This window comes from Rutilus rutilus (genome assembly GCF_951802725.1).
Source record: "Rutilus rutilus genome assembly, chromosome: 9".
Taxonomy (NCBI): Eukaryota; Metazoa; Chordata; class Actinopteri; order Cypriniformes; family Leuciscidae; genus Rutilus; species Rutilus rutilus.
The window spans coordinates 31,254,622-31,274,197 of NC_140223.1; the positions used below are offsets into that span (position 1 = coordinate 31,254,622).

At 37.1% G+C, this 19,576-nt stretch overlaps 1 protein-coding gene across 1 annotated transcript in view; it reads right to left on the reverse strand.

Moving 5' to 3' along the window:
- The window catches only part of LOC311297099 (uncharacterized protein), a 79,361-nt gene that overhangs the window by 45,532 nt on the left and 14,253 nt on the right, over positions 1-19,576 (reverse strand). Inside the window, exons 6-14 of the mRNA XM_084419212.1 lie at positions 8,492-8,602; positions 8,271-8,387; positions 7,584-7,700; positions 6,873-7,302; positions 5,413-5,484; positions 5,204-5,273; positions 4,473-4,565; positions 2,150-4,156; positions 1,885-2,041 (exon numbers count right to left, since the gene is read on the reverse strand). Of these exons, the coding sequence (XP_084275338.1) occupies positions 1,885-2,041; positions 2,150-4,156; positions 4,473-4,565; positions 5,204-5,273; positions 5,413-5,484; positions 6,873-7,302; positions 7,584-7,700; positions 8,271-8,387; positions 8,492-8,602 (3,174 nt within the window). The remainder of the gene's footprint in view (positions 1-1,884; positions 2,042-2,149; positions 4,157-4,472; positions 4,566-5,203; positions 5,274-5,412; positions 5,485-6,872; positions 7,303-7,583; positions 7,701-8,270; positions 8,388-8,491; positions 8,603-19,576) is intronic.

Genomic DNA, 19,576 nt, shown 5'->3' on the forward strand with positions numbered 1-19,576 from the left:
TGGGAAATGGACGTTACAGGAAACAGACTTCACAGCTATTCAGGCGCCATGGACTTTCAAGAATTCCACTCTTATGCTACATGGTTTTCTGTGTAATCATGTAGTTTATATGACATTTTACACCCTGCGTCGCAGGTGTCAACAGTTATGGTTTTGAGAAGAACTATGACACTCATGTAAATCAAGGACACAACACAGAATAAGTTATACGTACCTGTAACTTACACAAGTTACAAGAATTAACTTTTAAGTGTATAAATTTGTATTTTTGTGAGAGTTATTAGAACTCTCAAAGGGGGAAGTGTTGGATTACATTTTTATTAAAAGTTTAATTTAGTTTTTCCACAGCAATAGTATATAAACTGATAAAGTTTATATACTGATTTATTGAGTCTCCAGCAAGAGTCTCCTTTCCTGCCAGACCTGTTTTCTCTATTGTGTTTTAAATAAGTCAAATCACTTGATTCTCACCTTTCGGAGCCCAGACGTTGAATCGTTAGGTTGATTGACTTTCACCTTTTCTCTTTAATGGCTCTGGGATGGCTTTTGGAATTGGAGTTCCTGGCCAGTATCAGCATGTGAATAGTTATGCTGATTCAATTGGACTCAGAGTAGGGTGTGTTCCTACTTCATTTGCATGCTTTGTTCAGGGTCTCCACCTCTATGTAATCCCTCCCCCTTGGAATGTATATAGCTACAATGTATAATGTTTTAGTTAGACTGATTTGGGAAGAACTGCAGCCGCGTCAACGCAAAGTCCTCAATAAAGAATAACTTTGTTTGAACGTGATCCCCAACGTCTCCTGGTCTCTTGCTTCGACGAAGAAAAAGGTTTTCAACAGTGTCATAACATTCCTTGGTTTATGCCGATATGTCATTTCATTTTGTTTCTCCGCCATATTGAAGTAAATTAAAAAGTTATTTTCACTACTCCTTCAAATCTTGTCCAATTTTGTCCAAAATCAGCTTGGATGATCTTTGGACCGAGGCACACATAAATGACTGAACATATTTTTGATATTCACTACCATTCCTGAGAAATACCTCTCCAAATTTGACTGTGCCTGTGTGTATGCTAGTTAGCTTAACATGCTAACCATACTGTATAATTCTAACCATTCAATGTGGCTCTTCAACTATCAGGTTAACCGTAAGCTAGTTAACAGTTAGCATGCTAAGTAATGCTTTGGTCTGCTCATTCTTTCCTTGAAAGCTCTCCTCAACAGCCTGGGGAATGTGTGTCAACTGAGTGGCACAATTTGTTAAGCCACAAGCCCCGAACCTTTCAGGTCATGGGTTTCGAATCCTGTGTGGCACATGCCCAGACCACAAAAGATGCTGTGGCCAGAAATGGTACAAGAAGATGAATCTGTTACAGACATTGCTTCTTTGAAGAGAAGCAATGTCTGAGAATGGTCTAATCTGAACGTATTACGGTAAATATAACATGCGGTGCAATTATATACACAAATCGTAATAGCATTTTGTGTTTTGAGATTCACATTATAGAGCCTTTTACTTAATTTTTCTCTTGTGGCCTATACGTATAGTGAAGAAACGAGAAGAGAAGTATTTTGTGTTAAAAAAGTAGTTTTTTTAAATGGGGAGTAAGCTAATCTAATACCTTTTATTATCATCGCTATGAAATTATTGCGCGGGAAAATTAATTGTAGGTAGTATTAATAATACTATTTAATAATAAAATTAGCATAATAATAATAATAATAATCATTCAGATCATCATAGGAGGGGTGACGCCGGGCCTCACCCTGTTTTTGGAAATGAAAACCACATTTATTTCTCAAAATGTTTTGGTTATACAGCAGCTTACAGTAGCGACTCACATACTTTCTGTAAAGTAGGATGTACGCAAATGAATCTCACCTGAGCTGTGAGATGTAGGGCAGACACTGGAGGAATCCCCTCACTTCACTCTCTTCATCTGTCCAGTCTATCAGCTCTACTGGTTTCTTCTCAGTTTGGAGTTTCAGCACTTCTAGGAGGATGGAGCTCTTTCTCTCTGAGAGCTTTATAGACCAGACTATTGATGACAATGGAATCAGATGCAGAAAGATCAGCAACAAGAAATGGTAAAAAAAAAAAAAAAAAGTATAACTATGTTGATTTAAAAGTGTCACTCATGTCTCACCGTCAACCGGTACTGGTGTTTCCTCACTAGGTTTGCTGGTGACGTCCTCAAAGACAGCAGAGACTCTGACTCTATAGCAGGTGCTGTGAGGAACAGTTAATGTACATTCACACTGAGGTCCTTGTGTTAGTACTGATGACCAGCCCTCCAGTCCTGCTTCTTTATACTCAACCATATACCGCAGCACTGGACAATCTTCATCAGCTTCAGCCCTCAACCATGTGACTCTGAGAGTGTTTCTGTTCAGTTTATTCACAAAGGGTTTCCCAGGAGTTGCTGCAAGAGCTGTATGAAAGTTCATAATCTTGCTAAAGTTACTCATACAGCCCTTCTCAATAACCAAATACCTCAGCTGAAATCGTTTGCCTGATGTAAGTCCTGAAATAATGAAGGTTTCTTCAACAGATTTGGCATCAAAAAAGATCTGTTTCCAAGTGTTGTTGTTCATTCCATCATCACCCAGAGCTCTGTACTCCACCAAATACCTCTCAATGCTTCTGTTTTGTGTATTATTCATTTTTAGGGACATGCTACAGTGTTTTATGTGAGATATTTGGATAAGATTTGGCTTTGTCTGAAGTTTCATATTTCGGCTCATAATCGTTCCAGCATGGTAGAACTGCACACAGTATTCTGGAAAACCATCATCAGGTACAAATGCAGCAATGAACTTGGTTTGCTTTGTATCTTCATTTGTGTTTTTGGCAGCAATGAATACTTTTAAGTCAGAAAGTACTTTCTGACTTACACAAACATGCTTTAATGACTGCACTGAATCTTCTAGCTTTATGCAATCAGGCATGGTCAATGTGCACTCTTTCATTAATTGAATGTGCTGCTTCAGAGCTGTGAGAAAATCTTCAGCCTCCATTGATGAAATAGTGAAGCAGAACACACTGCTCATCGAAGGATCATTAATGACATGCTGAAGCTCCTCCTGTGATTTCACAATAGTAATGTTCACAGCTCTGCACTCATTTAAAACTGCCAGCTCAGTTTTCTTCTTTTCAAGCCAATGATGTGTGTTCTCTGGATTAAATGGAGACTGAACACAGTTACTGATGAGTTCTTGAAAACTCTTCTTCCCTTCACCTTCCTTGACATTTATGGATTCAATAATCTCAGCAGCTTTTCTCTGAAACTCTGTCATGTACTCTTGTAGAAATTCTGAAAAGTTTTGCAATTTTTCTTCCAAAGCAGGAAACCAAGTAATCATAGTCAGATTATCATAGTCTGTTATCATGTCCTGACACACCCTGATCTGTTTTCTCAGATGTTCTAGAATGTTCTCAGCTCGGTGCATTAAGTTTTCACTGACTCCACTCAGAGCAGCACTCACTGAGCTCTTATCCAGTTTCTTCAGAGGATACAGCCAGACCTTCAGAGGAACTGCTCTCTCACCTTTAGATCCAAGCAGTGTCGGGAGAGAACCGTAGATCTCCACAGCCTTATCAAAAGACACTGGACTCTTCCAATCGCCCACATCAATGTACAGACTGCAGTCATATAAAATGCTGTTTGCCTTTTCAGTTTCATTAAGACTTGAGAACACATCTCTTGCACTGAGGGTGGTGGTGAGCTTCTTGATAACATTTTCCATTTCTGTATTTTTCTCTGTGCTGATTCTCTCATTATCAAAAACAAAGAAAGCTTGGGCTCCATAGAACACAGCAATGATCACATGTGTTGCTGTGGTTGCATTAATCACTGAGGTAGGAGCTCCTTCCTGTAACAGTCTTTGGCTGATCATGTCCAGTCTGGAGGTGGTTTTATAGTGTAGTGTAAATCTGTCCTGATGTTGAGACTGAACTGGGTGATTCAGAAAGGCTGCAGCCCCATTTAGCTCCATCAGTCCACACAGAGCACTTACTCGTAACATAGGTGACATTTCAAATGCTTTGCATCTCTCCGGAAGGGAGTCATCTTCCAAAACCTTTAGATGTGTTTTCAGAAGGGGCCAAGATATTCTGTTACTTGTTACAGCATGGTTATCCCAAAGATTACCGTCTGTAAACAACACATTCACACAACATTCTACTTAAATTTGACTTATTTGAAAAAATATTCAGTCCATCTAATCATAGAGTCAAAGAACATAGCACTTTTATTTAGCAAATTTAATTAGTTGCATCTTTTACTAAAGTACAAAATAAGCATTTTTCCACCCAAGTAGCACTGTAAAATGTAGGATGGAAAAGGGAAAATAACATGAACATGTACTTACATCATTTGAGCTTTTAAAATTATATCTGTTTTAAAATAGTATTATAATATTATATATTATAATAAGCTAATAGTCAGGGTAAATGAGACCTAGACCAACCTGAAATAAATGAATCATTCCGATGGTCATACAACATTCCAAGATCCAAAGGACGACCAAGTGCCGTAATCTCAGTTACATCCATAGGCAAATCTGTGAGTAATTTGGGGGGGGGGGGGGGGGGGGGGGGAGCACAGTAATACATTTAGATGACAGCTATTTTAGAAAAGCCCTTGAAAAACATTATTAAATAAGCAAACATACTGTATTTTGAACCATGATATATACAGAAAGATTACAGCACATCTCTTTGACTGGATTACAAGACACCATAGTAAACATTACACCCTCTTTCCCAGTAATATTTCACAAACTATATGCTTAAACTCATAACAATAAACAAATGTAAAAACAAATAAAAGATACTGTACAAACTTTTAAAATATAGCATGTTTTCTGGAATTGCCAAATTGTGCGGCCATTCACTGATTTCCACATGAGAAGCAAATCATAATATTCAGTAAAAAATAATTAATCTGAGGTAAGGTCATGAAGTCGAGCCAAGATTGTGATATCTGATAACAAATTTCATTTCAAATTATACTATTTATATTTACTCATTAGGAGATGCTTTTATCCAAAGTTACTTACAAATAGAAGCTATTTCTATTTATTACTTGAAAGGATGTCAAATATCAAGGTAGCTAAGTCAAGTTACTGCTAAAATAATCCAATTGTGATACTTATGAGAACTTCTGTAAATAAGCTTGTAAGAGGAGTGCCAGTCATACCATTAGAGGAAAATCCACTGTAGAAGCACTTAGTGGGATTAACATTTTCAGCCTTTTCATCCCTTGAAATCTAAGAAAAAAAAGAAAAAAAAAAGAGATTTGAATATTGTCAGAAATACTAGTAATATGTTTGTGTTTGTGCTGCAAATATCTCTGAGGTAACCACCACATTCAGAAAATGTTCTCAACGCTCTGATTTCTTCATTTACCTCTTCGATGACTCTGACTTGAAGCTCTTTGATCTCCTTGATGTCCTTACTGTCTTGTATTGACATAGTAGCCTAAACAAAGTAGCATCAGTAGTTTAAGCTAATTTACAAAACAAACTTAGCAAATCAAGTTATAATAAAAATAAAATACACATTCAAAAGTCAATACAACTCCAAGGTCACCTGTGTAAACAAAAAAATTAAACACTCTCACTAATCAATGAAGAAGTGGTCTGCACTGCACAATAAATATGTTATTCGCACTGTGTCTACGCTATGTTGAAATCGGACGGGACTAGTTTAACATGGAGAGGTGGGGTAAAGTAATAAGAGCTTCTCAGTGATTTTAGTCCCGTCCGAATGTGCCATCTCAGTAGTCATTACGGACAATGTCAGTAAAGATTACGGCGACTTTTACCTTCAGTAAAAAGGTCTGGAAAAATGACCTCAAGTAATACTAATCCTCTGCAAATAGACCCGCTGTAAATATGTACGTAAATATTTAGTCATTTCCTGTTTAAAAGTAGTTTTCCGAGTTTTTTCAAGTATGGAGACGCTTGAAAAAGCATTCAGTTGCGTTCTAGACGCTGGGACAAGTCTGTGGCAAAAAGTCAAGTGTTTTCCACATACCATTCAGATCAGAAAGAAGCTCGAAAGCACTTGTTGGAGGCACGAAACATCTTTTAGCGTTAGGTAAGTGCCTGTTACCAACACAATCCAATCTGAAGTTAATTAATACATCGTTCGACCGGACATAACGGCATAAATATAGGTTATGTGTTTGCACACGTGATATTAGGAAGCAACGTAATGCGCACATGACGACAGGAGGGTGACGGCGATGCACAAATTGAGTTACTCCTCCCACTTCTGCTAGTTTTACTGAGATATCTTATCCCGTGCGAATTGGCCATTAATATTACAGACGTCCTGTGGTAAAATTACATTACTCCATCTACCCTTGTAAAGTTAATCCCGTCCGAACAGGGCTTTAGATTGCAGAACACTGCATGAACAAACACAGTAATTCAGCTTGCATTAAAAACTCTGGTGATTTGATTTCTCAGACTGTGGACATGTATCATGATGCTTCTTTTTGAGTCTGAGGTGATGTTTCATCTGTTTTAATGTGCCACCATCCCACCGTCAGGCTGCTTAAACCTCAATTATTAGGAATGCTTTGTCATTACTGATTGGCTTATGGACTCGGATTAGATATTGCTCTGATTGTTTGCATTCATGCACTCAATAACCACGTCTGTGACTGGTTACAATCTAAAATGTTTTCAAAAGAAACCGTTTATGTAGATAAAAGATCAAAATCAGAATGCAGAAATCCACATGTTTCGCGATTAGTTAATCAAGGACCTGTAACTGTAATCACAATTATTTTTAATTTAAATATGCAGCCCCTGTAGCTATTTATTCTGCCATAAATTTCTATGTAATTTTACAATCACCTCCACCAGGTTGTGCCTCTGCAGTGCTGGTATTGTGTAGTGTTGTCTGATGTGGGTCTCACAGTAAGACACAGTGCAGGTCAAACAGGATTTAACAGCTTTGAGCTTCTTCTCAGTGCAGATATCACAGGGCACATCTTCAGGTCCAGCGTAACAGTGAGCAGGAAGAGCAGGACTAAATCCTGCCTTCTGGAGTTCCTCAATCAGTTTAGACAAAGCAACATTTACACTCAACACTGGACGACTTCTGAACCTCTTTCTGCACTGAGGACAAGCGTAACCTCCAGCTTGAGTTGGTTTGCTCCAGTAGATCTCAATGCAGTGTTTGCAGTAACTGTGTCCACAGGGGATGGAAACTGGATCCTTAAAGACCTCTGTGCACACTGGGCACTTGTAGTGATCCTCTGTCAGCAGAGTGGCTGAAAGTGTGCTGTGGAAACATCTTTGGTTATTACTTTCAACTGTAATGCAAAGATTGTAAACACAATATAAAATTTAAGATATTGATAGAACATAATCTTCGATGAAAAAGATGAAAAAGAAGATATTGGTGTGCCTAAACCTTCAGTGTATAGTGCCTACAATTTGATATTACAAAATGAGACACTTTTAAAACAACATTGTAAATGAAAAAAAAAGATATGCTATAAAAACAAGCACAGTACAGCAAGAATGCTGACTTTAATCCCCTGACAGAGTAAGTTCTCATACTTCTCTCCCATGTAACTTTGTGCTCCACTGTTGAAGGCGATGGGTCTATCCATTGACTGATCACTCTTTACAGACAGGAGTGAGGGTGCTGGAGAGGGTGCTTCATCTGGTCTCAGACTGTGAGAGTTAAAGCATAGTTGTTTGATTTGTTATTAGGACTTCTAATCTACATACAAGCTCATAGTGTTGTCAGTACTTCAGTACAATGTTGATACTGAAAATGTAAAAAAATGTAATGATGGCGGTCTTTCTGCAGTACCGATTACAATTCAACACATACAATTACAATTATTATACAGATTCAGATACAATTCTTTAAATTGACAGCTTCAGTGATTATAAAAGAAATGATCTTTGCTCACGGTTTTGCTTATATTACACTCACATTTTGAATATTTTTCATGTTGCTAAGAGGATATGTGTTCAGCAAAATTTCAGGAGTGACAAACAATTTTAAATATTAATCTGTTAAATAATCATTTTGTGAGTTTCTATTTTCAAATAGTTAAATAAAACAGTTAAATCGTTAAAGACAGTGTGTTAATCTTTTTTTCAAAATGACAAATGTTAGACAAAATGACATTTTTGTGGTATTGGTAGCGAAGTACTGAATTTTTATATTGCAGCCAGACTTCTTTGAATTGACAATCACATGCATATCTGATCAAAGAATGCAAATTCTCATACCGTTTAACACTGTAAGGCTGAGTTCTGTCTTTGAATGCAATCGGTCGATCCATTGATTGGTTGCTTTTTAAAGAGAAGTATGAAGTTACAGGAGATGCTGCCTCATCTGGTCTTAGACTGTCGGGATGACACAGAAAATTCAACTTTAACAATGTAAAAGAGACATGTTTAATAAAAAAAATTCATGCAACAAGCACACCATTTAAAACAAAGTAAATTACCCATTGTAACTAGGGGTTTCGTTGCTGAACGCAATTGGCCGATCCATTGACTGATCACTTTTCATAGAAAGGTGTGAGAGTGCTGGAGATGCTGCTTCATCTGGTCTCAGACTGTGAGAGTATAAATGAGGTTATAAACAACTATCTCAATGACATACAAAACACATAAAATTACCAGTAATGCTCAGAATCTTTTAGAGAAAACATGACTAAAATATATTTCAGGCCTGGATTGGTCTGGCTACTTGTTTTCGTCCACTGCTCTGCTCACTTTTATTCAATCATTTACTTATTCATTATAATTTGACATTATTTCCTGCACGAGGCATCCAAGTGATTTCCGAATTCGGCATTCGATAATCCATCTAAATAAATCAGATACTTTTGACTGCGGTGTCGGTTTGTTTGCAATTTAAGACCTTTGAAACATGCATTTTAATGCGAAAGTTTTTACATTAACAAATTTAAGACATCTTTGTCTGGTTTCACAGACGGGGTTTAGATTAAGCTAGGATTAGGTCTTAGGACAATTAAGTAGCTTTTATAAATGTGCCTTGTAATAAAACATTACTTATGTGCATCTACAATGGCACTGACATATTGTGCTCTTCGGTCTGTTTTATACATTTTCACAGCTTCATCGGAATGGTACGAAACTTGGTAACTTTTATGGCATTTGTAATGTGAACACACACAAATATTGAGGGCATGATTCGAGCAGGCTAAGTGGTCGTAAAAAAAATAGTCACACTTTTGCTCTTTACCATAGGAAATGAATGGGAAATCGACAAAAACATTAAAATTTAGAGAATTTTTGTTGAACAATCTAAAAATCAGTCACGATGCAGAAAAAAAGTGCTCCGCAATGAAGGGCTGAAACTCTAAAACATCAAGAGTGCAAAACAGACACATCCACTCACACACTTATATACACACACATCCAGAGGTGTAGTGGTAAAAAAAGAGGTGGGTAAACTATAAATTCTGGTGGACCACGACGTGGTCACCCGGTAAGGTGGGCCACTGCCTACCGGTGTATGTGTATCCTGATGACATCGCTATAGGCTATCATTTGATGGTACTACCAAGGGTATCACTGGTTGCTCCCTCATCATAGGTCACACAATCACTATTCAATTCATGCATTAATCTAAGTTCTTGTTAAAGAGACTCAAAAAGGAATAATATGGTTGAAATCTATAAAGTTTACTAAATGGCAAAACAGAGAGAACAAAAATATTTAAGAGAGATCGAGAGGGAGGCTTATATCCAGGGCTTCCAATGCAGTGCACTTGTGCATAATGATTAGGGATTTGGGATTATTTTCATAGTTGATTAATCTGTTGAATATTTCTTCGATTAATTGATTAGTTGTTTGTTCTATCAGAAAAATGTGGATCAGTGTTTCCCTGTAGAGGGAAAAGTCTTTAACCTGGTGCAGGCTTGATTCCCTCTATATCTCTTGTACAGTTGGGTTTTGACATGCTCCCTACATTAAACCAGCTGCCTGTAATGAATAAAAAAAAACACCTTTTTTTGCATTGTTTTAATGATTTCCTGTTGCGGCTGCGCCTGCGATCAAGTTTCATTCTCGCGCAGCTTGTTTAGTAACTTCACGAGCGAGTGTTTTCTGCTACGTGTGTGCGCCGTTCTCTTTGTTCCGTGTGTGTGTGTGTGTGTGTGTGTGTCGGCGCGCTGCGCTCTCTGCTCCGTGTTTGCGCGCTGCGCGTTCTGCTCAGTCGTTAACGGCCCAAATGCTCGAATCATGTGCCGATCGGCGATCACGCACTGGAAAAGCAAAGTCCGCTCAAATAACGTGAAATTTAGAGGTGGATAAACGCAATGTAGAGGTGGATAAACGCACTTTGGAGGTGGGCAAACGCTATTTCCAAATTTTGGGAGGTGCGTAAACGGCGTTTACGTGCGTTTAGCCTCCACTACATCCCTGCACACATCAATGAATTGGTGTGACTATAATAGAACAAATATGTAAAATAAAATCAATAATTCATCCACAAGCGGTTGCAGTAAAAAGTGGACAGCAAGGAAGGCAAGGCAAGGCAAGTTTATTTATATAGCACATTTCATACACAATGGCAATTCAAAGTGCTTTACATAGAAGAAATTAAAATAATAAAAAGAAATAAGAATAATTAAAACAGTTTAGAAAAATAAAATACAGTACAAACAGTCGGACGAACAGTGGCACAGCGCTCATTCAGTAAATGCATAGCTAAACAGATGTGTTTTGAGTCTCGATTTGAATGTGACTACTGTAGGAGCACATCTGATCTCTTCTGGAAGCTGGTTCCAGCTGTGGCTGGCATAGTAGCTAAAAGCAGACTCGCCATGCTTAGAGTGAACCCTTGGTATTTCTAGCTGATGTGATCCTAATTATCTGAGTGATCTGTTGGGTTTATATTCAGTGAGCATATCTGCAATATATTGAGGTCCTAGGCCATTGAATGATTTATATACCAGTAATAATACTTTAAAATCAATCCTAAATTTAACTGGGAGCCAGTGTAAAGACCTGAGGACTGGTGTGATATGTTCATATTTTCTGGTTCTGCTCAGAATCCTGGCGGCAGCGTTCTGTATGAGCTGCAACTGTCTTATGGTCTTTTTGGGAAGGCCAGTGAGGAGTCCATTACAATAATCCACCCTGCTGGTGATGAAAGCATGAACAAGTTTCTCTAAGTCTTGTCTGGAAACAAAGCATCTTATTCTTGCAATATTTTTCAGATGATAGTATGCTGATTTAGTTATTGCTTTGACATGACTACTGAAACTAAGGTCTGACTCTAGTGTCACACCAAGATTCCTGACTTGATTTTTGGTTGTTTGACCCCTAGAGTGAAGGTATGCGTTCACCTTGAGAACTTCATCTTTGTTTCCAAATGCAATGACTTCAGTTTTGTCTTTGTTTAACTGAAGAAAGTTGAGACACATCCAACTGTTGACTTCATCAATGCATTGGCACAGGGAGTCAATGGGGCTGTAATCGTTAGGCGATAGGGCTAAGTAGAGCTGTGTGTCGTCTGCATAGCTGTGGTAAGCAATTTGGTTCTTTCTCATTATTTGGCTCATTGGGAGCATATACAGGTTGAACAGGAGCGGCGCAAGAATTGAGCCTTGAGGGACTCCGCATGTCATGGATGTCCACTCAGACTTATGGTCTCCTATACTCACATAATAACCTCTCCTATCTAAGACCTGAACCATTTTAGGACTATCCCAGAAAGCCCCACCCAGTTTTCCAGCCTGTCCAGAAGTATGTTGTGATCGACAGTGTCAAATGCAGCACTGAGGTCGAGTAGCACCAGCACTGATAATTTGCCTGTATCAGTATTTAAGCGAATATCGTTTATTATCTTTATGAGCGCTGTCTCTGTGCTGTGGTGCGGTCGGAAACCAGATTAAAAATTGTCAAAGTATCCATTTGAGCATAAGAATTTGTTCAGCTGATTGAAGACAACTTTTTCAATGATCTTGCCTATGAAAGGAAGATTTGAGATCGGTCTATAGTTGCTTAATATGGTCTTATCCAGATTGCTCTTTTTCAGGAGGGGCTTGACAACTGCAGTTTTCAGGGAGTTTGGAAAACTCCCAGAGAGAAGTGAAGCATTTACCACTTCTAGAAGATCTGCTTCTAAACTGTTTAACACACTTTTGAAAAAATATGTGGGAAGTGTGTCAAGAGCACAGGTTGATGTTTTAAGGTGCTGTACGGTTTCTTCAAAAATTTTGCCATCAATGTCTTTGAAATCAGACAAAGTTACTACTTTCTCAGGTGGTTTGATCTGTCTGTAGGCCTGTCGCGATAGTCGATAAGTCAATTAATCGCACGATAAAAAAAAATGAGCTTGATAACTTTTCCGGCCGCGATAATTCCATTTGCATGCTTGTTTGTTTTCCTCGTCTCTCTCTCTCTACCAAAGAGACTGGATGACCACTCTCGGTTCTTTAGCGTATAGGAGGAGTGAACCCTCTTGTCAGTTGCATGGTCTTTGTGTGGGGAGGCGGCGCCGCGGCGCTTGTCAGTCACATGGTCTTTGTATGGGAAAGCGCCGGCGGGACTGTTTGCGGCGACTGCTGGGAGAGAGAAGACGCTAGTTGTGAGTTGCGACAGCGAGCCCGATCTCATGAAAATGCATATCTATATCACGAATGTTATTTATCGTGCCATTTATACGCCAAAAATAGTTTTTGCGTGCATATGATACGCTCTTTATGGCGTGTAATACGCACGCACTCCTAACCAAGTATTTTCAGTGCGTAGCATACACGCAATAAAGTGCGTCTCCGTCTTCCCGACAGTACACAATCACTTGACAAAGTAACAGAAGGACAAAGTAACAGGAGTAACAGTGCAAAATTGTGCGATATGGCTTGTTGAGGCTTTTTTTTATTTGTTTACAAAGGTCCTAACTGTCAGTTTTGCCTGTTATGGAATGTATCACTATTTATGCCTAATGTCTAAAGCCTAATGTTTAATATTTTTTTGAAGTGCAATTTTGTTTACATCCATTTTATTTATTAACAGACATTTATTTTGTTAACAGACACTAAGAGTCCATTGCTTTTGCAGGTTTGTCAGTCTCTTTACAGTAGCAAAAGGAGTGCGTGTGTTGTTTAAATTACTGTTTATAATATTTGAAAAGAAAGTCTGTCTAGCTTTGCCCAGTTCCATATTGAAAGCATGAAGGCTGTCTTTGTAGATGTTATAATGGACTACAAGTTTTGTCTTCCGCCACATGCGCTCTGCTTTTCTGCATTGTCTTTTCATATTTTGCACTGCTGTTGAGTTTCTCCAAGGTGCTTTTTGTCTGCCTTTTTTCTTCCTGACTTTAACAGGAGCAATATCATCAATTACACCTTTAACTTTTGAGTTAAAAGAATCAAGGAGAAAATCAACAGAGTCTGCAGATATGCTTGGTGTTAAAGATATAGCCTTCATAAATAGGACACTAGTGTTCTCATTTAAGCATCTCTTCTTGACAGACACAGATCTCGCTTCAGTGGCAGGAGAGATCAATATATCAAAGAAAATACAGAAATGATCAGACAGTGCTACATCCTTAATAACAATCGATGAAATGTTTAGACCCTTACTGATAAGTAAATCTAGAGTGTGTCCACGATTGTGTGTGGGTCCATGTACATGCTGAGTCAGATCAAAAGTTTTTAAAACAGTTTTGATTTATTTTGCCATATTGTTTTCTGCATTATCTATGTGAATGCTAAAATCTCCAGCAATGGCAAAACAGTCAAACTCTGAGGTAATTGTTGATAACAGTTCTGTAAAGTCCTCAGCGAAGGCTGAAGAGTATTTTGGAGGCCTGTAAATAATGATAAGTAAAATGCGTGGAGCACCTTTTAACACAATACCCAGATATTCGAAAGACGGGTAATTCCCAAATGATATTTGCTTACATTGATAGATATCTTTAAAAAGAGCAGCTAGACCCCCACCTCTCTTAACAGCTCTGCAGACACTCATAAAAGTAAAGTTAGGACGGGCTGTTTCATTGAGGATTGTTGCACTGCAGCTGTCTTCTAGCCAGGTTTCATTTAGAAGCATAAAATCCAGGTTGTTTGTGGTTATTAAGTCGTTGACTAGAAGTGATTTATTTTTAAGTGAACAAATGTTTAAAAGTGCTAACTTAACAGTCTTACTTTTTGTCCCCACATCAATCTTAGTTTGACGTGTAATAGGCACCAGATTACCATAAGGAAGCACCATAAGGAAGGGGTTACACTCAAAACAGATCCACTCACACACACACACACACACACACACACACAAACACACACACAATATTGTACATACAAATGAACTGGTAGGGCTATTTATTATCATACAGCAAAAATTAGTCAGAAGACTGAAATAAGAGGTTGAAATGAGATCAGATCCAGATGGATTAAGCTGTGATAAAGCATTCCTGTTTATTTTTGTAATATTTGTATTGAATTTTAATGTTACATGTAACAAAATGCTTAAATGTCGTATTAATAATGCAAAAACATGTACACTTCAAATCAAAATGAAAATATATATATATATAAACCTTGACAAAAAGTATTATTTGAGAATAAAAAAAAATTAAATAAAACATTCAAATCCACATCTTAAAAGTTAGTAATTTTGTCCAAATACTACTAGAGAGTTCACAAGCCTGTCCATAGAGAGCAATACAGGCATCTAGTGGTAACACCATGAAATGACATGTTTTATTTTATATTCTATCAACAGATGGTGCTTATCTGCCTACAAAAATTGGATTTAAAAGGCCTAGTCTCTATATTAATCTGAAATACTGCATTAATTGAAAAAAAATAATAAAAAATAATAATTGTTGTATTATTTTCAATGGCAAAAATTGACCATAATTAATGCATAAATATTAATAAGTACCATAAAAAAAAATATATATATATATATATTAGTGAACAAAAATATATTACATTGGTTTTACTGGGGGGTAGGTAGGTATGTATCAACTCGTCTTAGTTAAGGGAATAACATAGTTTAATATGAAAAAACGGTGAAGTATCCCTTTAAATCTGAGGCATAGACATATATTTCTCTCGGTTGTTTAGTTTTCTTAACTTTATATTAAGGCGCTGTGTTGCAGAACTGGGGATTCCCTCAATACATCACTCTCCAGGATTCCCCTGCGGTCTCAGGACACTCCAAGTAACTCAATGGACAAAATACAGTGATATAAAAGACCAAACTCCCACCTTATTGGGGATGTAGGCTATATTGATAGGCTACAGGCAAGCAGATGGACCAGAATATGAACGTAACGCGCAAAGTTTCACGCTAAGCGTTTCCCAGTGATATACTGGCATAATTTCGCCTGACACTGGATATTCGCACATTTAGGGACCGTCTCTAAAGTTACATACGATATTGGTACACACGTTTCTAACTTCAATAGCATTTGAAGAGAATGACTTACAGTCATACAACCAACTGTAAAGTGTTCATGTAGGTGCCAGACATGATGCACACTTTTAGATCTTTAATATTTAATAAAATAAACTGTCAAATCATGTGTAGGCCTACATATTGCTATTTTTTTCAGCACCACATGAGCTCATATTTATTTTAATATCAACTATCTAAAAAGTGTGTATCATGACATCTACATGAACACTTTACAGTTGGTTGTATGACTGTAAGTCATAGTTTTGAACACTGGCTGGTTATGTACTTGCTAAAAAATATATTTTGGAAAATTTTTAACCCAAAAAAGTTACGGACTGCAGCTTTAATTAATTGTATACATTGCGCAATCGGAGCCTTTATAAGCATGAGTGGGGTGCGAATCACAGTTGGCACGTTCACCGGCGCGCTCCAAAAGTGTGATAAGTTTGCACGAGCCGTTCATAAAATGTACAACCCATTTGAATTCTATTGAGGATGTAGTAAAAGTCTGTGGAGAAAGTCAAACATGATCTAAAAACAATTAAAAGACTGATGAAACGAGGGGAAAACATCCTCCTGCAAGCTTTTTAAACGTCTCATGACCACCTTTACTATAATTTATCAAGTTCTATTGTTTTTATTGTGGTAGGCTACATTTTAATTGACTTGTTGTAGAATTTATAATAAATAATCTGTTAAGGGAATAGACTTTTAAAAAAGAAAGAAAAAGTTCAAATGTGAGCCATCAATGGTCTACCTGTAATGATATCCTTATTGTAACAAATGCTATATTAAACAATTACAAGATCTACTTTTTTATAAGGCCAAGTACAAGTTAGAATCAAGAGCTTTAAAGTATGGACCTTCTTGAATTATTGACTAAACAAATGGTTTTCCTCATGTGTAAAATGTGTTCTGCTAATATGACAGATATGTCTATTGGAAAATAAAAGATAATCCAATTAATGACAGGAAACTAACAAGTTCAGTATAAGAACATATTAAACAATGATAATTTGACTTCCCATGGCACTTTGTTAACAAGTGATTGTTATCAAACAACTTTGCATGTGTGTGCCATTTTGCAAAATTAAAGGCAGGGTAGGTAGGAATGGTCTAAAAAACTTCTTTTTCAAATTTGTTTAAACTTTATGTACATATCAATACATAATTAAAATGTAAGTACTCTGAAAAAGAAAGTATAAAAATCGAGTGTCTGTAGACCTCTCACGACTGTTTTAAAGACAGTTCATTATTTCCATTCACTCCACCCCCTCCCTTCTGGGCTCCTTCCAAAGCCACGCCCCCAAAACACATGAACGCGCGACTCCAACCGCTGAGCTGAAGACGCATTATTTACCTGAGACAAGCAGAGAGGAAGGAGCACAGTGCATGTAGTGACATCATGTCAGAATCACATGTAATAAAAAAATCTAACGCTAATTGCTTATGAATATAAACAAATAAGATGTATTTTAGTACTCACTATCAAGCTAGCATATTGATATTGGTAAATTTAAAATATATATTTTTTGATTCGCTAACGAGCTAGTTATATAAGCTAAAAACAGGTTGCATTGATACACTTTTTTACATTACCATCAGTTATATTGTGATGAAGATGAATTTCGTGTAAGATTCATAACATATATGGTGTTCTGCATGTAGGGGTGGGAGATATTGACAAAAATGAATATCTCGATATTTTTTTCCAATATCTAGATATCGATATTCAGGCGATATTTTTGCCATCCTTCAAAGAAATGTGAGCAAACTGGCAAAGAAGGTCCAGTTGGTCTTTTGACTTGCTGCATTTGACCTATATTATTCTAGGCTATAGAAAAAAACAATAAAAGAGCTAACTAAACATAATCTGTGGCAGCCCCTACTTTTTCCACTTACAAAAAAAAAAAAAAAAAAAAAAAAACTTAACTAGGCACTTCTTGCAACAGTGATTATTAAATCAAACAACAATATTGTTGATGATCAATTCAAAGTAAAAAAAAAAAAACATTTTCAAAACGGTATAAATCCATTCATTTTTCCCCCAAAACGCTATAAATCCATCTTTTTTTTTTTTCTCTAAATTTATGGTTTGTCTTTTTAAAAAAGTTTTTGTCTTTTATTTTTCGTGTTTGCATTTATGAGGAAAAAACAATATTACTTGACAGTTCTCCATTATGGACGCGAGCGCTCTGAAAGCTGCACTAAGACTTTCAAACTTTAACAGAGACCTCAAAACAGAAAGCACAAAGCCTTTCTTTAAAACGAATTTCGTTTTGTATTAATTGTATCTTAATTTTAATATTTTTTTTTCCATTAATTCATTAATATTTTCATTCCTGGATTAAATACATAAAGTAAATATAGGCTATCAATCACAACATAAGGTGCTTGAACTGGAGATTATATCATCGTGAACCGAACCGTAGCCTCGCCTCACAGGCCTAAAAAATGTGGAATATATTTACAGAAATCTGGTTCTAAACAAAACCATCCAAAACAAAATAAAACTGTGTAGCCTAATAAATGTGCATTTCTCCGGTGCATGCGTTCACTAGCCTACTGCGAAGATCGCGAGTCAAATATCGTCAACTTCATCTTTGCAGCCGACAAAGAAATTAATAAACAATTAAAATGTCTTATTGCAATATTTTACACATTCATAATCATTACTTTTGCTGGTTCTTTGAGGCAGCTTTTTAGGTTTATGGCGTTTTGGAAAAGAGCTCTTCACGTACAAACACCGTTTCACCAAGGCACAGCAGCCCTTCAGCACATAATAACAAAAAGAGAAAAAGCAGGGACTTACTAATTACGAAACTTTGATGTGGTTGAACAGCTGAAACAGTCACAAATTCCTCTGCAACTCAAACATTCTCAGTACGAGTTATGAAGGAAGAGAACAGCATTACAGTTTTCAGCGCGTCCTCCTCTGATTGCTGTGTTGTGACTGGAAAAGTGCGTGCAGGAGCACATGCGCAAAACGTAGGTTTGTAAGATGTCCTTTTGTAAAATAAAAATAATTTTAGGGCGAAGCAGGAGGTCGTGCAAGAGGCCGTGGCGTGCAACTAGGGTCCGAGGAAGTAGAGGCTGAGGACAGGGTGGTCGCTGGAAAGCCACGATGATATTGACACACGTCTTATTTCTTTGTTTATCCAAAGACTTTTTGTTCATTTTACCTTTTCTTGTACTGTCTTCTTTTTTGCCTTGTTTGCCTTCGCTAACTGCATGCCGGTAATGTGAATTTTGATTGCTCTTTCTCTGCCATTGTTTTGCTATTCCTAGGTTCAGTGCCTCTCGAATTCCTCAAATCAAACGTGCGCGCGCAAGTGGGCAGATCCCGTGGCAAAAGGGTGGTTGCCATGGTTGCGAGAGAGAGTGACAGTCGCCTAAGCCAATCCTTTGATTCGTCCCGAATCGAAATAATGAGCTGTGTTTAATACAGATTAAACGGTCTAGAGTCACTTGATTTTTATACTCTTTTTTTCAGAGTACTTACATTTTAATTATGTATTGATATATATAGAAAGTTTTAACAAATTTGGATCTTTTATTTTTATATAGTCCTACCTACCCTGCCTTTAAAGCCTCAATATCTAAATTGACAGAGTGTGTTAAAGATATAAAATACTGGATGACGTGTAATTTTCTGCTATTAAATTCAGATAAAACGGAGGTATTACTTATTAGTCCAAAAAACTGCCCACAAAACCTCTTACAATACAACTTTAATTTAGAAGGGTGTCCTGTTACTTTATCCACTACAGTAAAAGACCTGGGTGTTATATTAGACCGCAACTTGTCTTTTGAAAATCATATTTCATATGTTACAAGAACAGCCTTTTTCCACCTTAGAAACATTGCTAAGCTATGTAATATGCTGATGCAGAAAAGTTAGTTCATGCATTCATGACCTCGAGACTAGATTACTGTAATGCCTTATTAGCTGGTTGTCCTGCATCCTCAATAAACAAGCTACAGTTAGTCCAAAATGCAGCCGCTTGAGTTCTTACTAGATCAAGAAAATATGATCATATAACACCGATTCTATCGTCTCTACACTGGTTACCTATAAAGTTCTGTATCAATTACAAAGTATTACTACTGACCTATAAAGCCCTAAATGGTTTAGCTCCCCTGTATTT